The 21,952-nt window shown below is 56.1% G+C and overlaps 8 protein-coding genes across 8 annotated transcripts; 5 read left to right on the top strand and 3 right to left on the bottom strand.

Annotated features, from left to right (window-relative positions):
- Positions 1–63: 63 nt before the first annotated feature.
- MKK02DRAFT_41793 (tRNA intron endonuclease) lies at positions 64–839 on the bottom strand (the record flags this gene model as incomplete). Its single annotated transcript, XM_053091707.1, has 4 exons — positions 64–432; positions 526–605; positions 686–767; positions 819–839. The coding sequence occupies 4 exons, from the start codon at positions 837–839 to the stop codon at positions 64–66; spliced, it is 552 nt and encodes a 183-aa protein (XP_052948543.1).
- A 314-nt stretch (positions 840–1,153) lies between these two features.
- MKK02DRAFT_41792 (thiamine diphosphate-binding protein) lies at positions 1,154–4,040 on the top strand (the record flags this gene model as incomplete). Its single annotated transcript, XM_053091706.1, has 10 exons — positions 1,154–1,393; positions 1,685–1,789; positions 1,890–1,937; positions 2,063–2,141; positions 2,403–2,659; positions 3,033–3,253; positions 3,578–3,663; positions 3,738–3,844; positions 3,900–3,972; positions 4,030–4,040. The coding sequence occupies 10 exons, from the start codon at positions 1,154–1,156 to the stop codon at positions 4,038–4,040; spliced, it is 1,227 nt and encodes a 408-aa protein (XP_052948542.1).
- Positions 4,041–4,708: 668 nt separating this feature from the next.
- On the top strand, positions 4,709–6,621 carry MKK02DRAFT_11795 (uncharacterized protein; the record flags this gene model as incomplete). Its single annotated transcript, XM_053085515.1, has 7 exons — positions 4,709–4,798; positions 4,961–5,165; positions 5,307–5,474; positions 5,539–5,677; positions 5,740–5,829; positions 5,905–6,466; positions 6,529–6,621. Coding segments are annotated over 7 exons (1,347 nt in total), but the record flags the coding sequence as incomplete, so codon positions are not given.
- A 430-nt stretch (positions 6,622–7,051) lies between these two features.
- MKK02DRAFT_41790 (putative aldo-keto reductase) lies at positions 7,052–8,337 on the bottom strand (the record flags this gene model as incomplete). Its single annotated transcript, XM_053091705.1, has 8 exons — positions 7,052–7,084; positions 7,135–7,254; positions 7,325–7,438; positions 7,511–7,654; positions 7,702–7,928; positions 7,983–8,029; positions 8,082–8,206; positions 8,296–8,337. The coding sequence occupies 8 exons, from the start codon at positions 8,335–8,337 to the stop codon at positions 7,052–7,054; spliced, it is 852 nt and encodes a 283-aa protein (XP_052948540.1).
- A 271-nt stretch (positions 8,338–8,608) lies between these two features.
- MKK02DRAFT_22140 (tubulin-tyrosine ligase family-domain-containing protein) lies at positions 8,609–10,565 on the top strand (the record flags this gene model as incomplete). Its single annotated transcript, XM_053086526.1, has 8 exons — positions 8,609–8,790; positions 8,835–9,137; positions 9,185–9,256; positions 9,303–9,516; positions 9,558–9,638; positions 9,688–10,086; positions 10,194–10,443; positions 10,504–10,565. The coding sequence occupies 8 exons, from the start codon at positions 8,609–8,611 to the stop codon at positions 10,563–10,565; spliced, it is 1,563 nt and encodes a 520-aa protein (XP_052948539.1).
- Positions 10,566–11,085: 520 nt separating this feature from the next.
- On the top strand, positions 11,086–12,186 carry MKK02DRAFT_31086 (uncharacterized protein; the record flags this gene model as incomplete). The annotated part of the gene is made up of 5 exons (XM_053088207.1): positions 11,086–11,233; positions 11,281–11,351; positions 11,388–11,481; positions 11,758–11,817; positions 11,873–12,186. 5 exons carry the CDS (start codon positions 11,086–11,088, stop codon positions 12,184–12,186), a joined length of 687 nt encoding a protein of 228 aa, XP_052948538.1.
- A 1,585-nt stretch (positions 12,187–13,771) lies between these two features.
- MKK02DRAFT_35746 (putative cysteine synthase) lies at positions 13,772–15,054 on the bottom strand (the record flags this gene model as incomplete). Its single annotated transcript, XM_053089255.1, has 4 exons — positions 13,772–13,868; positions 13,932–14,163; positions 14,219–14,563; positions 14,616–15,054. The coding sequence occupies 4 exons, from the start codon at positions 15,052–15,054 to the stop codon at positions 13,772–13,774; spliced, it is 1,113 nt and encodes a 370-aa protein (XP_052948537.1).
- A 591-nt stretch (positions 15,055–15,645) lies between these two features.
- Positions 15,646–19,561, top strand: MKK02DRAFT_9599 (uncharacterized protein; the record flags this gene model as incomplete). Its single annotated transcript, XM_053093712.1, has 15 exons — positions 15,646–15,946; positions 16,002–16,287; positions 16,346–16,516; positions 16,569–16,603; positions 16,651–16,727; positions 16,773–16,838; positions 16,891–16,912; positions 16,958–17,039; positions 17,098–17,165; positions 17,218–17,319; positions 17,371–17,612; positions 17,661–17,760; positions 17,810–17,929; positions 17,979–18,132; positions 18,388–19,561. Coding segments are annotated over 15 exons (3,000 nt in total), but the record flags the coding sequence as incomplete, so codon positions are not given.
- Between the last annotated feature and the right edge of the window lie 2,391 nt (positions 19,562–21,952).

Here is a 21,952-nt window from a genome sequence, read left to right as displayed (position 1 = left end):
AGAATGTCCCCAATGCAGCTCCTTTCCTTGCCCCTGGCACTCCGCCCTGCTCTCTCTCCCCGCTCACTCATCCGGAATATCCGCCGGCTTCTTGATCCCCTTGCTCAACTTGTAGTACACGACGGTAGAGTCCGAAGTGACAATCGCGAGGTATATCGTCTCCCTGTCAATCGACTCGTTGACCTCCGCCGCCTCCTGCCCGTTGTCCTTCTCCTTCTCCGTTGAGCCCTCCCCCGTCTCCGCGTCCCCGCTTGTCACCCGCCGACTGGCCATTTCCCGCTGCACTTCCTCAATAGAAGGAACGAGGGGATCGTCCGGCACTGGTATAGCCGAAAAAGGGAGGGAAGCGAGCGTCGAGTAGATGAGTTTGAGGATGGAGGGCTTGAGGGCGGTGGTGTGCAGTGGGAGGGGGAGGACTACGCGAAGTGGGTCCTGCTTGGATCAGCTGTGGAGTTCAGGATATGCACGAAGTCAGGTCAGCTAAGTGAGAGCGAAGGTCAAGGTCAAGGTGGAACATGGACTGACCTGCCGTTTCTTGTGCCCTAGGATGACGGCCCATTCTGTGCCTGGGAGGACGAAGGCGCGGAGGTCATGCCATTCCACAGCTAACGGAGTCAGCTGAAAGGTCATGAAGCACGAGAGTGGACGGAGTTTGATCCAGCTGGAAAGCAGAATATAGGCGTACAAAGCGAGAGGTCCTTGTATGAGGTGTACAGAGAACCGGCTTGTAAAGGGCAAGCTTCAAGGACGGGGAGCAAAAGGGTTCGCTGCAAGTGTGAGCTACTGGTCAGGTCACGGAAAAAGTCGGTATAGCTCACCAGAGGGTCTGTAGGTACCATCTTGACTGTTGCGCCGCTTGTGACTGCGCTGTTATGCTCCTCGAGAGTACTGTAGCAGAGTGAATGTATATGATCAGGTCGTTGCTGCTGCGCCAAATATTGTTATTTCCCCCGGAACCATCGACAGCATTCCTCGATGATACAGTAGTCCGGATAAAATACGGAAACTCCCACTACCCGGAATAACCTGTCACCCGCCCCGTCTGATTCCGCTCCCCCACGCGACTGAGCCAGCCAGAGCCGTTCCGCAGAAAGAGATCCGCACTCAACTTTCTTGGTGTCCTATCTCTCTCCACCTACAGCCTACAGCAACCATGGCATCCCGATCCATCTCCAAGCTCATCACGCCTACAGCAGCGAGGGTACTCCGCCCAGCTTCAGCGTCCATCAGTACCTCGTCCACCGCCGCGGCGGCCAGCTCAGTCGCGAGGCTCACAGGGAGGAATGCGTTGATTTCGACCCCGATGGCGAGGGTTGGGAGGGCGGAGCCGAGGTTTTTGGTGGGTGAGGGAGGGAGGCGGGCGGCTAGTACGGAAGAGGGGGGTGGAAGTATGGTGAGTTCAGGACTGGGATTGGATAGGTATCAGGTAAAGGGGGAAGGGGGAAGGGGAAAAGGAGAGAGAGGGAGGGTGGGGAGGTAAGGTCAAAAGGGAGGGGAAGGGACCCGGAGGGACAGGGAACGGTTCGGGTTGATGAGGAAGAAGGTGTTGTCTAGTTTATGAAGGAGGGCGGCTATGGGACAGGAAATAAGCCTGTACTATCGGTTGACGAACCATCCGGCACCACCCATCTCTTCTCTCCTATGTCCCATCCCTGCCTTTACCGCACCTCGGCTAACTCTTCAGACCGTTCGTGAGGCCCTCAACCTCGCCATGGAGGAAGAAATGATCAGGGACGAGACTGTTTTCGTCATTGGAGAGGAAGTCGCACGGTACAATGGTGCTTACAAGGTGAGCTATGCCTCCTTCCTCCTTTTTCACTATGAACATCTTCTCCCCTCTCAGAAGAACAGTGGATGTTGTTTGCATACGGGGTAGGGCTAATGGGCAGATCACGAAGGGCTTGCTGGATAAATTCGGAGAGGACCGAGTGATCGACGTGAGTCTCGTCTAGATCTTGATACCACTCTCTATCATTGCCGTGCCATGCGCGCATGGAGAATGGAGGTCGGAGATTGGAGAGATATGGTGGTGGTACGGGCTTGAGCTATGCTGATCCACAAGACACCTATCACTGAGTCGGGTTTCGCAGGCATGGCTGTCGGTGCGGCCCTTGCTGGTCTTCGTCCAGTGTGCGAGTTCAGTAAGTGATATCCATTAGCCGAGTGGAAAGTTACGGTTTTCTGTTGGTCCGCCTCTTCCCTCATAGTTGGCTATCTCTTCTTCACCTTCTCTTCTCTCTTATCCTTCTTGTGCACCCCTTCTTCCGTATCGTCGGGTTTCCCTCCCCGTCCCTCTCTTCCGTTTCGTCGGACTCTCCTCGCCCCTTTCTTCCTGGCTCGCGTTCGCTCGTTCGCTCCCTTGCGCGCTCCACGCACTCCCGAACTCGCTCGCTCACGCCCAGTGACCTGGAACTTTGCCATGCAAGCCATCGACCAAATAGTCAACTCGGGCGGAAAAACCTACTACATGTCGGGCGGAAATGTTCCCTGCCCCGTCGTCTTTCGGGGCCCGAACGGCGCCGCCGCCGGTGTCGCCGCACAGCACTCGCAGGACTATTGCGCGTGGTACGGCTCCATCCCCGGTCTGAAGGTTATCAGTCCGTGGTCGGCTGCGGACTGCAAGGGGCTGTTGAAGGCGGCGATTCGGGATCCTAACCCTGTGAGTTTGGTTTGGAGTTGGAATTGGAGTTGGGTCGAAGGGCGGAGAAGGAGTTGGAGAAGGAGTTGGATCAGCATATGGACCTGATAGTTGGAAGTCGAGGAGAGGGGTGAGAAGGAGATACGTGGGGCGATCGTTATATGGAAGACAGGTGGGCGCCACGTTGGGACAGGTGGACTACTCCAGTATATCTGGCTGGCACCCCCATCCAGCTGTCTCATGCCTCCTGTCTTTCTTCTCCACCCTCTTCTCTCCTAGCTTTCAATATTTCCTATTTCCTTTTCTTCCACCGTTATCCATTCGTCAGCCCTCATCCCTCATTCGTCGCTTCGTCCCCCACCACCACAATCTGCGCCCGCTAACACGCCCACAGGTCTGTTTCCTCGAAAACGAACTCCTCTACGGTGTTTCCTTCCCGATGACCAAGGAAGAAATGTCGGCCGACTTCCTCTTGCCGATCGGGAAAGCAAAGGTCGAAAAGGAAGGGACGGACGTGACGGTCGTGGCGCACAGTAAGATGGTGACGCACAGTTTGGAGGCGGCCGAGATTTTGGAGAAGGAGCAGGGGATCAAGGTGGAGGTTATCAACTTGCGGTGAGTCTTGGGTCTTGGTGTTTTTGGGGGGTCTGGGGGAAGGAGGGGTCTGGGGGGAAGGATGGAGAAGGAGAAGGGCTAGGTGGTGGAGGAGGTGCGAGGACTAGTCTGCGGGATTGGGAGAGAAGAGTGGAAATGGAGAAGGCCGGCTGAGAGATGCGGCTGGACAGTGGACATATGGCGGGTTGTGCAACCTTCCCCTTCTCTCCTCCCCTCCTCCGTGGAAGATCTTGTCTCGACCAGACCGGACTGGACCGGGCTGGATCTGACCGCCGCGCTTATCTCACAAACATCAACACAAAGAAGCAATGCTGATTCCCACAGCTCTATCCGACCCCTCGACATCGACACCATCATCAGGTCCGTCAAGAAGACTGGCCACCTCGTGACCGTCGAGGGTGGATTCCCAGGTCAGTCATAATCTTCCTCGCTAGGCAGTATCGTATGAGATGGAATGGCCTGGGCACAGCTGACATCTCCGCAGCATTCGGTGTCGGATCGGAAATCATTGCCCAGATTTGCGAATCCCCCGCGTTTGATTTCCTCGATGCCCCGCCAGAGAGGATCACGGGTGCGGATGTGCCTACGCCTGTGAGTTTACACCCACTCTAGCAATTGTAAAAGGGGATCAAGCTGACATGGCCAGTACGCAGAGTCACTCGAGACGATGGCGTTCCCTGATACTTCCATCATCACCAAAGTCCTCAAGCGACACTTGTGTAAGTTACCTGTTCTGGTTCTGGTACTGAACGATGACGGAAAAGCTGATGTTACAGACCGTCAATAGGTGCGAGGACCGGAGACTGGAGGGTGGAGCGTGTGATTGGGATTGAGGCCGACGTTGGCGTAGGCGTCGGATTTGGGGATCAGGGCTGAGGTGAGGATGATAGACTGGGATAGATACGGATATGCATTGACTACGCACTACGCCCCGCCCCTCGTTCGTCTGCGACCGGTAATCAAGGTCGACGTGTTGAAGCTTGAAGCCAGAGTCTGGAGAGGAGAGATAGTAAGCCGGGTAACATCTGCATGCGCATATGCGATGCCGAGAGGGCGATCACCAAGCTTCCACAGCTTCCACGGCGGTCAGCGTTATCTCTTCCATATCTCGGCTTGTCTTTTATCTTCGACGACAGTATCGCCATCTCCGAAGGCCCTGCAGCGCTAAACTCAGCCCTAGCCGGCACAAGAGCCTCGCACATCGGCACATTGAACAAAATGAGGTCCACGCAATACCTCATCGAAGCGCTCTTTCTTATCCTCGCCACCGGGCCCTCCCTTTCGCTCGCGCTTCATCCGAGCATCGCTGGCGCTATCGCTGATAACACCGCGTCCACATCATCATGGAGCGTCGACGATATCTTGGGGTCATGGCTAGTGCTGGATGCTCGATCGCAAGATCCATCGCCATCGCCAGTGGAAACAGGGGCGACGGTGGAGATCCCGATTCCGGGAGTTCCTGCTGCTGCGGGAGGGAGCAGTAGGGGGTGGTTGGAGCGTTGGATGGCTTTGGGGGGAGAAGGGGAGGTGGTCGTCGAGGTAAGTGTAGGCTCTCTTTGCCTGTGTTTCTGCTCGAGAACAAGGGGACATGTACGGCTTGGATCACCAAGACCAAGACCAACGCCAGAATCCCCTATCCCCCGCCCATTATCACATTCAAACAGAGCATCTCGCACGATTCCAGACCACAGCTGATACATCTCCTAGCTATCATCCGGAAACTTGACCTACCCACACCGACCCGCCGCGTTCCCTACACACCTCCCCGCCATTTCTCGTCTGCCCAAATCAGGCCTCCTCGTCGCGTTCACCTCTCTTCCCAATTCCACTCTACCGACTTCTGCGTTCACTGCAGCCGCAGCCGCGGGCATTAGCAGCGGCTGGCTCTTCCCCGGATCGGGATCCGGATCGGGTAAGCCCCCTAAGACCCCTCCGGCAGCTATGCAGGGCTGTCTTCCTGCGGCTTGGCCACCTATCCGCTGGACCTCCCTTGCGCCGGTATATCGTCGGAGGGGAGCTGCCGGACAGGAAAGGGGAATCACGGAGAAGGGAGTCAAGGTGGTACTTGTCGAAAGGGGCGGATGTGACTTTGCGACTAAAGTCCAGGCGGCGCAAGAGAGGGGCGCGGGGGCTGTTATTGTGGGCGATAGGGCGGACGAGGGGGAGAGTGTGGAGGAAGGGAAGAAGAGGACGGGGGGTTTGATTACTATGTTTTCACCAGGTACGTCTTGCCCTCTGGTCCTGCAGTGCCCCTGGAAATGACACCCCAAGCTGACTTCGCGCAGAAGACACGGACAATATACATATCCCGTCGGTGTTCGTCTCAAGGGCGGCGTACCTCCAGCTCCTGGATGTATTGGATTCGGCGAGCGGTGATCAAGAAGGGGTCTGGATCGATATTGGCGATGGCGCGGACGAGAATGCGTAAGCTACCTCTATGCCTCATGGCGGGAATACCGTATAGAGCAGGCCAGCTGATCATACAGTACATTGGGCGGAATGCTCTCATTTGCTTTGCTCATGCCGAGCTTGTTCTTGCTCGCTACGATCGCAGTGCATCGCGTTCGAGTGGCCAGGTAAGCTATTCCTCCTATACGAAGCTTGGCCATCTGCAGGCCATTATCCGCTGTGCGACATAGCTGACACCTCAGGCAAAAGGAGCAAGACCGTGCTCCCGCCCAAGTCGTACTCTCCCTCCCAGAAAGGGTCTGGCAGCCGGATATTGTCTGGGAAAAAGAAGACGATACGCCGCTCGTCTCCCCCTCCCGCCCCGATCCTCCATCTCGCACACCTTCCCGAAAAGCCTCAACCGAAACATCTATCACATCCTCGTCCTCGCCCGCCCGCCCGTCTGCCTCCCGCACGCCATCGTCATCGTCTTCGGGCCTCGCACCCCCGCCCATCTCTTCTCGGGACATCATCACGCCTCCAGCTGTAGAAATCGCCGATCCATTCAATATCACACCTACCGCCACTCCCACTGCGTCTGGATCCGGCTCTGGCTCGACATCGAGTCGGCCGCCGGCGAAACGGACCAAAAGCAATTCGACGATCACCGCCGCGGTCAGTAAGAAACGGCGATACTTTAGTAAGGACGAGTGTGCGATCTGTATGGATGAGTTCCATGCGGGTGATATAGTCCGGATACTGCCGTGTGGGCATGTGTTCCATAAAGAGGAGTGCGATGAGTGGTTGATGAAGTGGAGGAAGCTGGTGAGTGCCGTTCCCCGACCAACCTGGACCGACTGTAGGGAAGGATTGGAGCTGACCAACAGTGTCCAACATGTCGAGCAGACGTGACTCTCCCGCCAGGCGCAACACCCCCCGCAGCCAGCCGAGGAGCCAGGCTGACCCTTGTGGACGGACTCGGACACGGAATGGCTGGTGCTGGTGCTGAAGTAGAGCAAGACGCAGATGATCGGGGAGAACGCCTGGAAGGGCCAATCTTTACGGCGGGACGATTCTTGGGCCGGTGGATTGGCCGCACGAGGGGTATGTTGTTTGGTCGAAGAGGCCAAGCGGGGGATGCGGCGATGTTGGGTGAGCGGACGGCGTTGATTCGGCGAGGGAGCGGCGTGGAGCGGCGGGGTGAGGGGAGTGTCTAGACTGAGGCCGGGCGTACTGCATGGGTGAAGGGTTGTATATACGATTAGGCAACGATATTTAGGACGTAGACTCGGATCATGTACCACCTCATCTCCTTGCACCATCGGTGGATGAGCGCGTATGTTGAATGTGCAAGACATGATTCTTAGCTCGACAATAGACAACTACTTGCATGCAGATATCCAGTCCCGCTTATTCGCAGTCGACAACGTCCCAGTCCGTCACCTGTCCAAGTCAGCGTGTCTTGGCACCTCACAGAAGAACGATGAGCTCACGAGGTACTCGTCCAGCCCATTCAGCTCATCCATCTCATCCTTGCTCAGCTCAAAGTCGAAGATCTGCGAGTTGGAGATGATACGCTTCTGCGAGACCGACTTGGGGATGATGATCGTGCCCTGGGAGTATCAGCTTACAGACCTCCCGGCTCTCAGATGAGAGGCCTAATTTGATGGAATAGAAACTGACGTGCTGCAAGCCCCATCGAAGCATGATTTGCGCCTGATCCTTTCCGTGTGCTTTGGCGATCTTCTGCACCGAGGCATGGTCGAATCGCATAGCGCGAGCCAGCGGTCCCCAGGCCTGTTGTATCAGATTTTGCTCCCAAGATCCCTTTATGCTGAGACACAGCGTCAAAGACGAAGCAGAGCTCACCTCAAGAAGAATGTTGTGCTTTTGGCAGATCTCGACGATGTCCGGGTGACGCATGAACGGGTGCAGATCCACCTGGTTGACGGTAGGAAGGGGGACACCCTGGTCGACGAACTCCTGGATGTGCTTGACGCCAAAGTTGGAGACCTACTTCGTGAATTCTTGTCCCTGTTCGTGAATAAGGACAAGCTCACCCCGATAGACTTGACGAGTCCTTCTTTCTGCGCATCCACACACGCCCGCCAGACGTTCTTGCGCATCTCCGGACCCCCAATAGCCGAGTGCATGAGGTACAAGTCAAAGTACTCCAGCCCGGCGACTTTGAGCGAGTTCCGCAGGTCACGGAGAGTCTCGTCGTAGCCGCGGTTGGTCTTGAGCTTGGAAGTGAAGAAGAGGGAGGAGCGGGGGGTGTCGCTCTCTTCTACGCAGACGTCAGCGGCAGCCGGAGGGTTTTACTGGGATAAGAAGAGCTTACCCATGTAGTCCAGCATGGCCCGAGCAGAGGGTCCTTCGTTCTCATACCTGCCTGTCAGCTATCGCTCCCTGACAGAGTCTCATGGAGAGTCCAGCTTACCATTCGGCAGTATCAACGTGCTTGTACCCCGCCTCGAAAGCCCACTTGCACGCCTGATACGTCTGCTCATCGTCCATCTCGTATACACCGAGACCGAACTGCGGGATGGTGTTCCCATCGAGCATCTAGAGTATGTTCAACACTGGACCTTATGTGAAGGGGTACAGAATGGCGATAGTAGGATCACGCCATCAGAATCTCAATATGGACTGACCTTGACTCGCCCGTCGAGCGAGGTGACAGTTTGAATCGACATGGTAAGATCGGAGCGCTCTTAGATCGTAATTTTTCGGGTAGACTGTCTACGCAGTATGCTAAACTGATACTCTGCGGGGTAGCGCCGGCTGCTGCTGCCTGCTGATGTAGATAGATGTAGAGCAAAGAGATCAGAGGACAGGGTTTGAGTTGCTCAGCTCAGCTTCCGGCGGAACGGAAAGTTTTCTCAACTCCACATTCCTCAAGCCAGCTCACCAAAGTCAAAACCAACCTCAGTCGCCCATCTACACAACCAATCTACCCCGTACACAATGGTAGAACCACCCGCCTCAGAGGGAGAGATCTCGCCCAACACGGTTCCTTTGACCGCCTTTGTCTCGTTCCCCTCGCCATATACCCAGAGCCTCATCGTGAAGGCCCTCATATCTTGCCTGTCCTCCATCTCCATCTCGCTCCTCCCGCCAGACGACGAGGATCCACCCCGGCTCCAGTGGTCGGTCTATCATTATTGTATCCGTCATATTTCTGATCATACAGGGCCGACTATGACCTCATCTCATTCGACAAGCCCCATGCCTCGCCCTCAACCCACCTCATCTCTTCCTACATCTACCGTAAAGCCCTTATCCGGAAACATCAACTTCACCTCACTATTACCGAGTATCTCGCGAAATGCGATCATCGCGGCGTAAAGAGTGTACTGAAGGATGGAGGGGTGCCAAAGGGATGGGTGGTAGACTTGCAGTTTGCGGATGAGCTGGACGAGCTTTTGATGGATGATTTGTATGAGTTGGCCGAGGGGATGCAGTCGAATGAGGAGAAGAGTGACGCGGAGAAGAGGTGGGCATCATCTCATTTTAAGCTTCTCACGGGAGCTGACCTGACAGCTGGTACATCCTGAAGCCGGGCTTTGCCGATCGTGCCCAGGGTATACGGATGTTCTCCTCGGAATATGAGCTGTAAGTGGTGAAGCCTAGCTTGAAATCTGTAGCTGAAGTATGACAGGAGAGCTATCTTTGAGTCTTTCGAGCCGCCATCATCAGACGAGGAAGATGAGGATGACGATGATGAGGAGGCGGGTGCGGAAAAAGGTGATGAGGAAGATGTCGAGGCGTTTGAGCGGAGGCTGGTTGAGAAGACCGCCAAGATGGGTGTTGAAGATGAAGAAGAAGGCGGGACGGGCGTGATGACTTCACAATTGCGACATTTCGTGATACAGGTGAGCTGACATAGTCCGTGACTGCAAATGAAGCTGACAAGCAGGAATACATGCCTCGACCAATGCTCTTTGACATACATCAAAGCGAAGCTACATCTGAAACACCCTCAAAGGGGCGTAAGGTAACTATCGTCCTGTCTGCCAGTGGATATGGATATGGCTAAAGAGCAGTTCCACCTCAGAGCCTACGTCCTCCTGACCGGCGACTACACCCTGCATCTCTCCCGCACCCTCCTAGCTCTCTTCTCTTCGGACGCCTACACCCACCCCACCTCTTCCACGGCATACGATGACGACGCTCTTCGGCCCCATCTGACCAATACCTGTCTGCAGACGGATGAGCTGGGCCAGACTATCCCGGATGAAGAGCTGGTCAAGCTCTTCTGGGAGCTGGAGGGGTTGGACGCGCTCGCTCTGGGTGCAGACGGGGAGTACGGCAGTGAAGGAAAAGTCGGGAAGGAGTGGTTGAAAAGTACGTTTGAGAAGGTGGGGGAGGTGGTGGCGGAAAGTGTGAGGGCCGGGGTGGAGTGTGGGAGCTTTGGGTTGCAATTGATGCCGAATGCGTTCGAGGTACGTGACGATAATCGCGGATGTGACAGTCATCGCGGACGTGACGATGACCGCGGACGTGACGATAATCGCAACACGACGTGGTATAGCTTGAGCTGATGAGCTAGATCTTCGGCGTCGACCTCCTCCTCTCTTTCCCACCAACATTATCTTCAGATCCTGCCGACAATCAGCTCCCAATACCGACCGTCACTTTGCTCGAGTTCAACGCTTCGCCCGACTTTGTCCAATCTGGAGACCGCCTGAAACCGTTGTTGGCGGATATGTTCAAGGGGGTCGTACACCTTGCCATCGCGCCATTCTTCGGTATACACACAAGGACTCCTGCCGATGATGAAGAAAGGGAGACCCGAAATGGTCAAGGAGATACGGGGGTTGCTGGCGTGGTGAGCGGCGGGGCTAGGCAGCAGGGTCCAGCCGGGGACGTGATGGGCTGGAGAAAGATTGGGGAGGGCCAAGTGCGTGGGCCATCAGGATGACAAGGGAGTCAAGTGAGATGCATTGCAAAGAAGAGCCGGGACCGGCTGATCCTCCTACGCTGACGGGGTCGGGATGCCAACAAGATGATCAAAATACTAATACTGATGTGCGTGATGTACAGCCGTCCTCATCAATCTCGGCTGCAAATGCCTGATGAGTGAGATGCCTCACTCATTAACAAATGCATGGCGTATAAACAATAAAAGCAAGACTCCTCGTTTCGTCATTGCGACGGGTCTGATCAAACACGATCACCATGACGCTGTGGTGAAAAAGGGTGGAAGCTAGATCGATGGCAAGCGAAAGAGAGGAGATCGAGGTGAACCAGGGAGGACTGGCGCACAGGAGAGGGGTATGAGAGGGATACGAAGAGTGTGCCGAGCCGTATAGATGTCGATGGGAGTAGCACCGAGTGTCGAATGGCCAAGCTGCAGGTGAGACAGAGCAAGAGCTACATGAACATGTATGTGGCTAGTGCTATGTACGGTGATTGACGATCTATCCAACGCTTAGCCATCCATGGCTCTCGTCAGCCTCGCCTGTGTGCTGTGCACGGACCTCCTCATTCCTCGTTGTGTGGCGGAATTGTATCAAGCCTGCGCTTTCCCCACACCGCTCTTCTCCTTGCATAAGGTCTTCAGTCCTCAAGTCCTCAATTGGTTCACAAGTGCATCACATGATACATGTCGTATAAACAAGCCGCTACCTTGGTAGTCTCATCCGTACCGGCCTATCCCCGACTCGGCCCCGAGGGCCCTGGTGAAACGGAGAACAGGATGAACTCGGTGGGTGAAGCGTTGCTCGTCAGCTGATCAACCCAGAGACCGTTGTTGATCAGTCCTGCAGTAATCAGCTCTTACCGGCCTGACTCGCGACAGATAAAAATGACACTACTCACCCTGCTGTCCTTCTTCAGTGAGTGCGTGTATCGTGCCCTTCAGGACTCCGTGAAGGACGTGAGCCTGCTTCTGGGTAATGGTTGCCTCTCGCCAGAGTTCAGGAGCCTCTGTCTCGAGCTGTTCGGCCACGAGCGTCGCGTACGCATGGAAAGCCCTGTGAAAGTCGCGGCCCGCGGTCGAACCATCAGCTGACAGGTCCCAATCGAAGTAGCGCATGGCCTGATCGTCGAGCACAGTGTCCTCTTCACCGGTGACCTGTGGGAGTTTTGACAGGAGAGTAGTTCCGAAGAAGTGGAGCTGCTTCAGCCGCTGTTTCTCCTCATCGTCTTCAGTGTTCGTCGCACGGTCCTTCGTGAGTCGTAGTGCTCGGAGAAGGGCGTTCTGAGCGGCTGTAGTGACCGACACAGGTGGCAACGTCGGCACAGGCTCGGAGATAGACATGTTGTATGTGATTATTCAGGGAGACTTGGACGATATCGGGGTAGCTAGAGGGACGAATATAGCATGTGAGGGAAATATGAGTTCTTATGTGCGCCGTCCACGCTGGGAGTGGGACAAGGACCCGAGAGGTTTGCAGGAAGGCTCATTGGCCGCCCGCCTCGCCAGTGATGCCCAAAGCGGTCGTATAGATCTCGCTTCAAAGGATACAGTCTCGTGGAGATTTCCAGCACTCCAGTATAGTCAGCTTTTTGCGTACCCTCAAGGTCAAAGTGAAAGGTAGTCCCGCGCAATTCACACGTTAGATTGAGCGGAGTCGACTGCGATTTTCAGATCTTCATTCGTGCTGAAACGCAGTCGAGCTGACCGTAGGCTGTCATCTGGTCGGCCAGACAAAGGACAGACTAAATTGCATTCAGCTTATCTGCGCGAAGTGCGCACGTGTGACGTGGGTCATAGCATCCGGCTCCAGGCTCATTCGATCCAGTAGTCATGCATTCTTGTCAACGAGCGCAATGCCCAGGCAGAGACAGCTGACGCACCAACGTCAGGTACCTAACTCATGCTTGTCCCGCTCAGTACTGGATTCAGTCACTCTGCTACTCCGACCCATCTCAAGCTTAACCAGGTTTATATCAGCTCATAACGCAGGCTTGGCGCAGTAGTCATAGGTTGCCATTTACAGCCGTAAGACATACACAAGAGAATCACATGAGTGGTATATATCAGACTTCCATGTCACGTTCAGTAGACAGCCAAAACGATCCGTCGCTCAGTGACATCAGTCCCATCGTCGGGGTGAGTAGTACGCGTGTCCCTGTCCAGGCACATTGCTTGAGACTGTCGAAATCAGCACCATACATGTCTGTCTAAGACAACTCACCCTCTTGCTGGTACGCCAGCATCTGAATCGTCTGGTCCACAATGGCAGTAAAGACCGTCGCGTCCTGTTGGTGGACAGAGGAATTGCCCCACGTGTCCCGTCCGCTGAATTTTTCAATGACCGTCCCGGCTTGTTCTCGGTAGGTTGCGCCGAATCCGCGGTCCCATTCCTCGGACTTTTCGTGATGCGCCATTATCGCGAATACTCTGTCCATCTTGCTTTTGTCGAGCCAAGTCATGTCTTCCCCAGTATCCGGGAAGACATTCAGCAACCCCTGTACCAAAGTCTCCGTGTTGTAGTCTTCCCGGCTTGCCGCTTGGCCCGTTTTCAAAGTCCGGTCGATTCTGGCTTTGACGTCTGCCAGGCCCTTGACAAGAGCCTGATACTGCTGCTTCGTGACGAAAGCATTGGGCAAGATGGGCGCGTAGGCCGCAGACATGATGATATGGATGTGAAGGTGGACCGTGCGTAGTGGAAGGAAGGGGTGGGTGTTTGAGACAAAGGACAGAGAGACAGCGGCGCCCTTTATATGTCCACCGAGCGAGGGAAAAGGGGATACCCGCGTGAGCATGTCAAAGGAGTTTCCGACCGATATGGCGAGCAGGGCTCGACACGCTGTTTGCGCAGGTGCAAAGGAAGGTCAGCAGTCAGATATGGCAATCGAGATCCAAGGTCAAGGGCGTGTTACGGGGTTGTTCACATAACGGATCAATGCGATGCTCAGCAAGGGATGATTGCGTGTCAGTACATAGGCAGATCAACGCCCACTTATTGCGAGGATGGAAAGGAAGACTTGCGATGAGGCGGTGCGGCCGAGATCTTCAGGTCAACACGCGTTTCGTCGACCCACAAGGGATGGGGTGAGGTGCTGACGAGCTCCGTGAGCATTAGTCAGCACCGCAACGATTAGCACTCCCATCACAGCATGAAGCATGAGCGGCGTCCGCAAGACACGTGAGTACCATACCCAAGCGTACACAATACATCATGGCAGCACAACGTACTTTTGCAAGTGCTCCGGGATGTGCTGGAGGAGCCCCTTGCTCTCGAGCCATACCCGCGAGAACAGACGAGCCTGGTATCTGCCTTATCAGCTCTTGGCCTCCTTTGACTCCATACTCCAACAAGCGTAGCGCATGACTCACCGATAAGCCCCATCACACAGAATCGTCACAATCGTCTTTCCCTTGCCCATCTTCCTCGCCAGCTCCGACGCCGCCCATACATTCAGCGCCGAAGACGCGCCGACATAGATCCCTTCCTCATGCAGCAGGCGGTAGACCATGTTGATAGAGGCGGAATCAGGAACGTGGATCGCTCCGGTGACGAGGGAGATGTCGCCCTTGAGGTTGTTGGTGACTCGGCCTTGTCCAATACCTGCTTCATCAGCTCCAATTCCCTAGTCGGGCCACAAAGGGCAGGTGAGACTTACCCTCAGTGATTGACCCATTCCCTTCCCTCGCAATCTTCCCATTCTCCACCAAGTGATATAGCACACTTCCTGGCGGGTCGGCCAACCACCCCTGAACCCGCCCGTTACTCTTCTCCGTGAGGTACCGCGTCACACCAGCCAGTGTCCCTCCGGTCCCGGTGGCGCAGATAAAGGCGTCCAGCTTCCCGCCGTCGGTCTGCTCCCAGATTTCCGGACCGGTAGTGAGGATGTGAGCTTCCCGGTTCGCGGTGTTGTCGAACTGGTTTGTCCAGACTGCGTTGTCCAGGGACTCGGCGTAGCGCTTGGCTTGGTGGTTGTAGTTCTGGGGGTTGTCGAATGCGACAGCTAGGGAGTCAGCGTGGTTCACCAACGATGAAGCCAGAAATGATGGACTGACCAGGAACAGGCCGTACGTCCGCACCCAGCATCCTCAAGAGATCAATCTTCTCCTGACTCTGCGTGTCCGGCATGTAGATGACACACTGATACCCTTTACTCCGACAGACATGCGCCAGCCCAATCCCCGTATTCCCCGCTGTCCCCTCAACGACCGTCCCGCCTGGCCGGATCAGCCCCTGCGCCTCTGCATCCTTAACAAGGTACAGCGCCGCCCGGTCCTTGACCGACCCCCCGGGGGACATGAATTCTGCCTTGGCAAGGATGTTGCATCCCGTCTCCTCGGACAGTCGGTTAAGCCGGATAAGCGGGGTGTTGCCGACAGCCCCGACGAATCCTTCGACTTCGCGCCCGTACCCTGTGACTGAGGTAGCGTAGGATCGGGCTGCGACTCGTGTGCGGAGCACGGCGCGGAGTGTGGAAGTGGCTCGGGCAGACATGATGGTGATGAGCAGGAGGATGAGTGAGAAGGTCAGCTGAATCAGTCAGTTTGTGTGTTTTCCGAATTCTGGAATCAATGGCCAGCGATGTCGCCATCACAAGTGGAGGTTTCCATCGGAGCCCCACACTGAGACCGGAGTTAGGGGCTATCTCCGTTGGCTCATACGAAATGTTGGCGCGAGACTGCTCGATGCTAATAAAGGGTACTTCACTTGACCATACCTATAGCAGCGCCACTAAACACCGCCTTGATCATGCTCAAGAGGAGCTGGAGAGCGGCCTCATGCTCTCGCTGCGTCGCCCAGAGTCGAATCGCAGTAGCACATTTGCCCTGTCCGCCAGCCGAGAGCTCGGCGCAGGCTGCCCGTCGGTATGCGAGTCTCGCCAGGCCGACCTCGGCATGTCCTCATCGGGTCTTCGTCCAGCCCAGCATCAGAAGCTTCTCTTCGTCTCCTACTATAAGAGCTGCGAAGATTCTGGAGGGGGACAACGGGAAGGGCAAAGCGCTCGATATGGAGGACTTTCCCCGGGACCGGATCAGGTGAGCTGTGTGCCGCTGATATCAGGACTGCAAGCGACAGCTGACCCACAGAAACATCTCCATCATCGCTCATATCGACCATGGAAAGTCGACCCTCGCCGATCGGCTACTACAGCTGACGGGCACTCTGCCCGCCTCGTCCAGCCCGCAATTCCTCGACAAGCTCAAAGTCGAAAAAGAGCGGGGTATCACCGTCAAGGCGCAGACGGTATCGCTCATACACACGCATACGGACGGGGAGCGGTATCTGATCAATTTGATTGATACCCCTGGACATGTTGATTTCAGCTATGAGGTCAGCCGGAGTCTAGGCGCGTGCGAAGGGGCGCTGTTGCTCGTGGATTGTACCCGTGAGCTTGCCAGTGCTCGTCGCGTGCATAGTCAGAGCTGAGCTGACACATTCAGAGGGTATCCAAGCTCAGACCTTATCGGTCTTCCATTATGCTGAAGAAGCAAACCTTACCTTACTACCGGTCATCAACAAGGTCGACCTACCACATGCGAGCCCAAAGGAAACGTCCGAGCAAATCGCCGCGACGCTCGGTCTGCCCATGGGCAACCACGTACATATCAGCGCGAAGAGCGGTCTGGGCGTACCGCAGGTCCTGACATCCATCATCGACGAGTTGCCGCCTCCACCTCCGTCGGAAGAGACGGACGGGCGATTGCGAGGACTGGTCTTTGATACATTGTCAGTTATTGGCAGCTCTCCGATTTTCAGAGTGAAGCAGATCCAGCTGACAAGCCAGCTACGACCATTTCCGCGGTGTCGTATCCCTCGTACGGCTTTTCTCTGGGTCCATACGGAAGGGTGACAAGGTCCGGTTCCTCCAAGCGGGCAAGAAATACGATGTGCTGGAGGTAGGGGTGCACAATCCGGAGGAGGTACCGGTTGACGTCCTCTTGGATGGTCAAGTAGGGTAAGTAGATGCCCCTACATGGATAGCAAGGCCACTAGGAGCTAACTTTCAGATACGTCGTCTGCAATATGAAGAACTCAGATGAGGGTGAGCGGGGCCGCTGAGATCGTAGAAACGCATAGCTCACTTTTCAGCACACATTGGAGATACGATCTGCCACGCAGACAAACTTGTCGATGCCTTGCCCGGTTTCAAACCGATGAAGGCTATGGTATGTCTCTCACTTCTGCTTTGCTCTACTCAGCTGATTGTCCAGGTCTACGCCGGCGTCTTCCCGGTCGACAGTGGCGATTTTTCCAAATTGGAAGAAGCAATCGAGAGGGTAAGCTTTGAATGTGTGACTCTCCTCTAGCGCCCAAGCTGACTCCAACTAGCTGACCTTGAATGATCGCAGTGGTGAGCTGACCACAGGCCTCTGGCATGGATATAGCTGACGCACAGTGTCGATACAACGTGAATCATCAGCAGCGTTGAGCCAGGGTTTCCGACTCGGCTTTTTGGGCACTCTGCACTTGGACGTCTTGTAAGTCTGGCTGACTAGCCTCTTCATGAAAAGTGGCAGAACGGGGCTGACCTCTCAGCCGACAACGCCTGGAAGACGAGTATGAGTCGAACGTCATCATCACCTCGCCGACCGTACCCTTCAAGGGTAAGCTGAGACTAGTCTATCGGTCTCCTGAGAATCATCTGACTTGTTTCAGTGGTGTATAAAGACGGCCGAGAGGAGTTCATCTCCAACCCCGCAGACTTTCCAGATATCACCGACCCCAAAGCTCGCGTGGCACACATCGAGGAACCAATGGGTTTGTCCAATCCACACCTTCTGTCTCCTCGTACCTCAGCTGAACTCGCAGTGGCCGCGACGATCTTTGTCCCCAACGAGTACATTGGCGAGATGATGACCCTCTGCGCCAAATACCGAGGTATTCAACAGGAATACCGGATCCTCGAAAACTCGTCCCGAGCTGTCTTGCGATACACCCTCCCGCTCTCAGAGATCGTCACCGACTTCTTCTCCGAGTTGAAGAGCGCAAGTTCGGGGTTTGCGAGCTTTGATTATGAGGAGGCAGGGTATCAACGGTCGGATCTCGTCAAGGTAAGCTGAACCGATCCCTGGGACTGTGTATGAAGCTTACCAGACCAGCTCAATATGATGCTCAATTCGAAACCGGTCGACGCGCTGGCTATGGTCGTACATCGGAATGCGGCGGTCGCTATCGGTCGAACGTGGACCAAGAAACTGCGTAAGCTTCCTGCCACCTATCACCTGCGTGGCAGTAGCTGACAATACAGGCGAAGTACTACCTCGGCAATTGTTCGAGCTCGCGATCCAGGCGGCTATTGGTACGAAGGTAGTCGCTCGAGAGAGTCTCTCGGCGATGCGCAAAGACGTCACTGCTGGTCTTTACGGAGGTGAGCTGACTTCCCTCTGTCCTTCGAGGGGTCCAAGCTGACTGGTGAGGGCACTACGAGCGGAAAATGAAGCACCTCGAAAAGCAAAAGAAGGGCAAACAGCGCCTCAAGCGGCTTGCGGGGAACATCGACGTTCCGCAGTCTGCCTTCTTTGATGTTCTGTCATCGCGCCCGCGAGGGTATTCGACGTGTGCCGTGCGGCGGTACAGCTCCTCCGCTATTCAGCTGGAATCAAACTCCACTGATAACGGCGATTACTTCCCTAGCCTGCACGACGAGCCCCAACATCGGTCGTACGACATTGCTACGGGATCTGTACGAACTCCCGCTGAGCCCGCTCCTCGCGTTCTCGGAAAGGCACCTACCGCTCCGGCAAGCGGCGATGCCCAGCACGTCCCTCCTTCCGCCCACCTCCCTGGTGATCTCGAGGAGTCCCATCCTACACCGCCCGTCATTAGGCCCGTCCTCCCCGCCGCTGACCTCGCCGCCTTCCTCCCGCCTCCTACGGACGAGTCAATTTCGCTCTCATCCACTCCCGCCCGCCAACTGGATCCTATTACACCGCACGAGCTCCCTCCCCAAATCCGTTCCCAACAACTCTCCAATCTCTTCGTTCTCGCTTCCAGCTCGACCGCCACCTCCACCGAGATCTACTCGGCATGGAGCAACCTCTACCTCTCCGCTCCCAATACCCGCCTCTTCACCCCTCCGGAGCTCATGACCATCCTCCGCGGGATGCACCGGGCGGACCACCGAGGCAAGCTCCGAGATCCGCACGCCGCGGCACAGCGGTCCGGGATAGTCAAGGATGTTCTGGGGGATATCTCGCCCGGTGTGGTTGGCCGGGCTGCCCGCCAGATCCTTGTGGCGGAGTTGCAAGCGGAGGCGTACAGGAAGACGGTCGGGGCAAAGACGTTGAAGGAGGCGGAACGCAAGGTGGCCGTGGCGTACCCGAAGGGCTTCCCGTCCGCTCCGTATTGGAGGGACAAACTCGTCATTATCCACTTGATCACCCAGATCTTGGCGTTGGCTGCCAAAGTACCGGATGGGGATGCCTTCGAGCGATGGATGGAGAAGCGGGAGGCGGCAGGTGGGGAGCCGGACGGACATATCTTCACCCTGCGGCTCTTGCTTCTTGCAAACCAGAAGAAGCTCGACGCGTTGATCGAGGCGTATAACGACGGGACGCGACCAGCCATGACCAATACCGGACTCATCTTTGGTGCCAACAATCACCAGATGGTCACTCTCAACCTCGTCCTCTGGCACCTCGCCATCTCCGAGAAACACTGGGACGTCATTGCCGGCGCATACCAGCAACTCCTTTCCCACACGCACGAGCCCGAGCTCGCTGATACCGACACCTCCTTCCTCTCCCCTTCCTCCCCTCCCTTGCTCGCTCTGCTCGTCCCCGCCCGCCTCCGTCCTTCGCGCGATACCTACTCCATCCTTATCCGCAGCACGGCGTACCAAGGCGACCTCGCCGCTAGCCTCGAGGTCATGCGGCATATGTTTGGGGACGGGTTCGCGCCGCACGTCCCGGAGTATATGGCGCTCTTTGAGGGGTTTGCGCGGTATGGCGTCATTTATGATGGTCCGCGCGGGAAATTATCGGCCATGTTCCCCAAGTTCGAGCATATCGCTCCTGCTGGTCTTGGCGGAAGCGGGGCTCGGGGTAAACGGGCAGATGCGGGAGGGATGGGAGGAAGGATCGGATCAATCTGGACCAAAGGTCTCTATGGCTCCGGGGATCAGATACCCCGATTCTCGCCTGACTCTGACGATGATGGGTACCCCGGGGATGGTGAATCGCTATGGACCTCGGAGGCGCTGTATCACCTATTCGAAACCTTCCTCACTCTCTCGCCGAGGGCGCAGCACAAGGCGGCGCCCTCGGCGAAGAATATGTGGAATATCGTGTTGGCGTTTGCGAGGGTGCAGGGGAGTGATGTGGATGTGATTGAGGAGGTATGGCGGAGTCTGGAGGGCAAGTTTGGGCCGCTGAAGGTTGTCGTGGGGGATAAGGGGGGATATGGGGTCGGGGATGAGGAGGGGGAGGGAGAGGATGTGGTGGATGCGGTAGTGGCGGAGTTGGCGGGCGGGTTGGAGGGTGAGGAGGTGCTGAATAGGGAAGGATGGACGGGGTGGAGGACGGACAGGAGGTTGAGGAGGCTGGAGGCTGCGCTGGAGAGGGGCTGAGACGGGTGCTGGCGATAGCCCGAGAGTGATCGAAGTCAGCTGCTCGCTCCCGCATTCGCTTCGATAGCCGAAGTCGTATCAAGACATGTATCACATTCAATATCAAATTGCACACGCAAAGTAGAGTAGAGCCAATCAGCATCTACATGGGCCGCATCACCAGGTCCAGTATAGAGCAGAAATCACACATCGAAAGCCAAAGCGCCAAAGTAACGCCCGAAGAGCCGCTACTGGAAACGCGCACCTTGCTTCTACCTCTTGTCATCAGTCAGCGGGACTCGTTCTTGGCAACTCATATTCGCTCATCCACCCGGTGATGTTTGAGCATGGCCGAAGGGGTGGACTCGAGCGCACTCACCACGAAATACTTCCCGCGCACCTCCACACGCACCATCTCACCGCCTTCTGCCTCCTCCCAGAGCTCGCCATTTCCAATCACCTCACTCATCCGCTCGATTGCCGCGTCCAAGGTCCTCAGGGTAGCTTGATGCGGGGCTCGACTGGCTTCTCGCTCTTCCTCCAGTCTCGCGATCTGGTTCTCCGTCCATTCGAGTTGGGCGCTCAACTTCGACTCCTCACTCTGGCCCGCAGTATCCGCACGAGAGTAGGTGGACATGGTTGGCGCCCGGAGGAGGGGTAGAGCTGCCGGGTAGTCCTTCAGGAGGCCACAGTAGGAGGCATTGCTCTCGGCCGGGACAAACTTACCCTCGCTGTTCTTGGTGGATGTGCTCGTCAGCTGCTGCACGAGTAGGTTGGCTGTCTCAGCGGTGGCGAGGACGTTTTGGGCCCGCTTTCGGAGCAGCCTAGAGTAGTCTGCTTTGTCTGCAGCGAGCGTCGAACAGGCAGTGTCCAGCGCGTTGTTGAGCTCTCCGACAAACCATGCAGCAGTGTCCTTCACTGTGTTGATCAGTATCTTAGTAAACCAAACATCGTGGGAAACACAGGTGAAAGTCATTCTTGGAACCCGAGTACTGTGAAGCTACGGTGGTAACTGAACATAAGTGAAGCTCACTGTTTCGCGAGTGTTGTCGGTGGATCAGGAATTGAATGGTAAGCCCGAGTATCGACGAGAGAAGGATGGGTGAATCAGAGATAATGTAGAAAAGAGAGGGGTAAGGCCTCGGCCCGTGGCTGCTCAAGCGCTCAAGTAGCGCCGCTGACCCCGAAAACCTGTAGCTCGGCAGTCGAAACACCTGTCGACGGCGAACCTTTGTCCCTACCCCCGCCTTGGGTCCTAGCCAATGCCTCGCTGGGCGGAGCCGAGTATGCCGGCGGTCCTTTGTACCGAATACTCTCGACCATAGCTACCGTCATTACGCACGTGGGTGGCAATGGCGCTGGCTGCACAAGGGAACGTCTTATCCGGCAGGCTAGGGGTCAGCAGGAAAGCAGAGCATAACTGATGTCAGGGTACGTCTCACGTAAGAGCGGTACAACGTCAGTGAGGCCGCGGCCGCGCTTCAGATCAATGACGCAGTCAACCTGAAACATATAAGCGGATGAGCCTCCCCAGTCAGTGTATGAACATTCATCAAATCCGACTCTCAGTGCACAACAGCTTCGCATGGTTCCCTGTCCTGATCAACTTCCCACTGCTCCGATCCGCCTGCGATTGACTGCTCATCAGCACCTAAAGTCTGACGGTTCGATGCAGGATCAGTAGGGAGGTCATGCGAGTATGCTTCAGATATTGGTGAACTCACAGAGTCTCGCTTGTCCACATCCTCATGTCCCAAGTCTGCGAGACCAAAGCGTCGAGGAGCGGGCCGATCGCTGACCGTCTCCAGGCCCCTGCACTGCAACAGCGCGTCGTTTAGCGCCGGA

This window comes from Dioszegia hungarica (genome assembly GCF_025882075.1).
Source record: "Dioszegia hungarica strain PDD-24b-2 chromosome Unknown MKK02contig_5, whole genome shotgun sequence".
Classification (NCBI taxonomy): domain Eukaryota; kingdom Fungi; phylum Basidiomycota; class Tremellomycetes; order Tremellales; family Bulleribasidiaceae; genus Dioszegia; species Dioszegia hungarica.
This window is presented reverse-complemented; position numbering and strand designations above follow the sequence as displayed.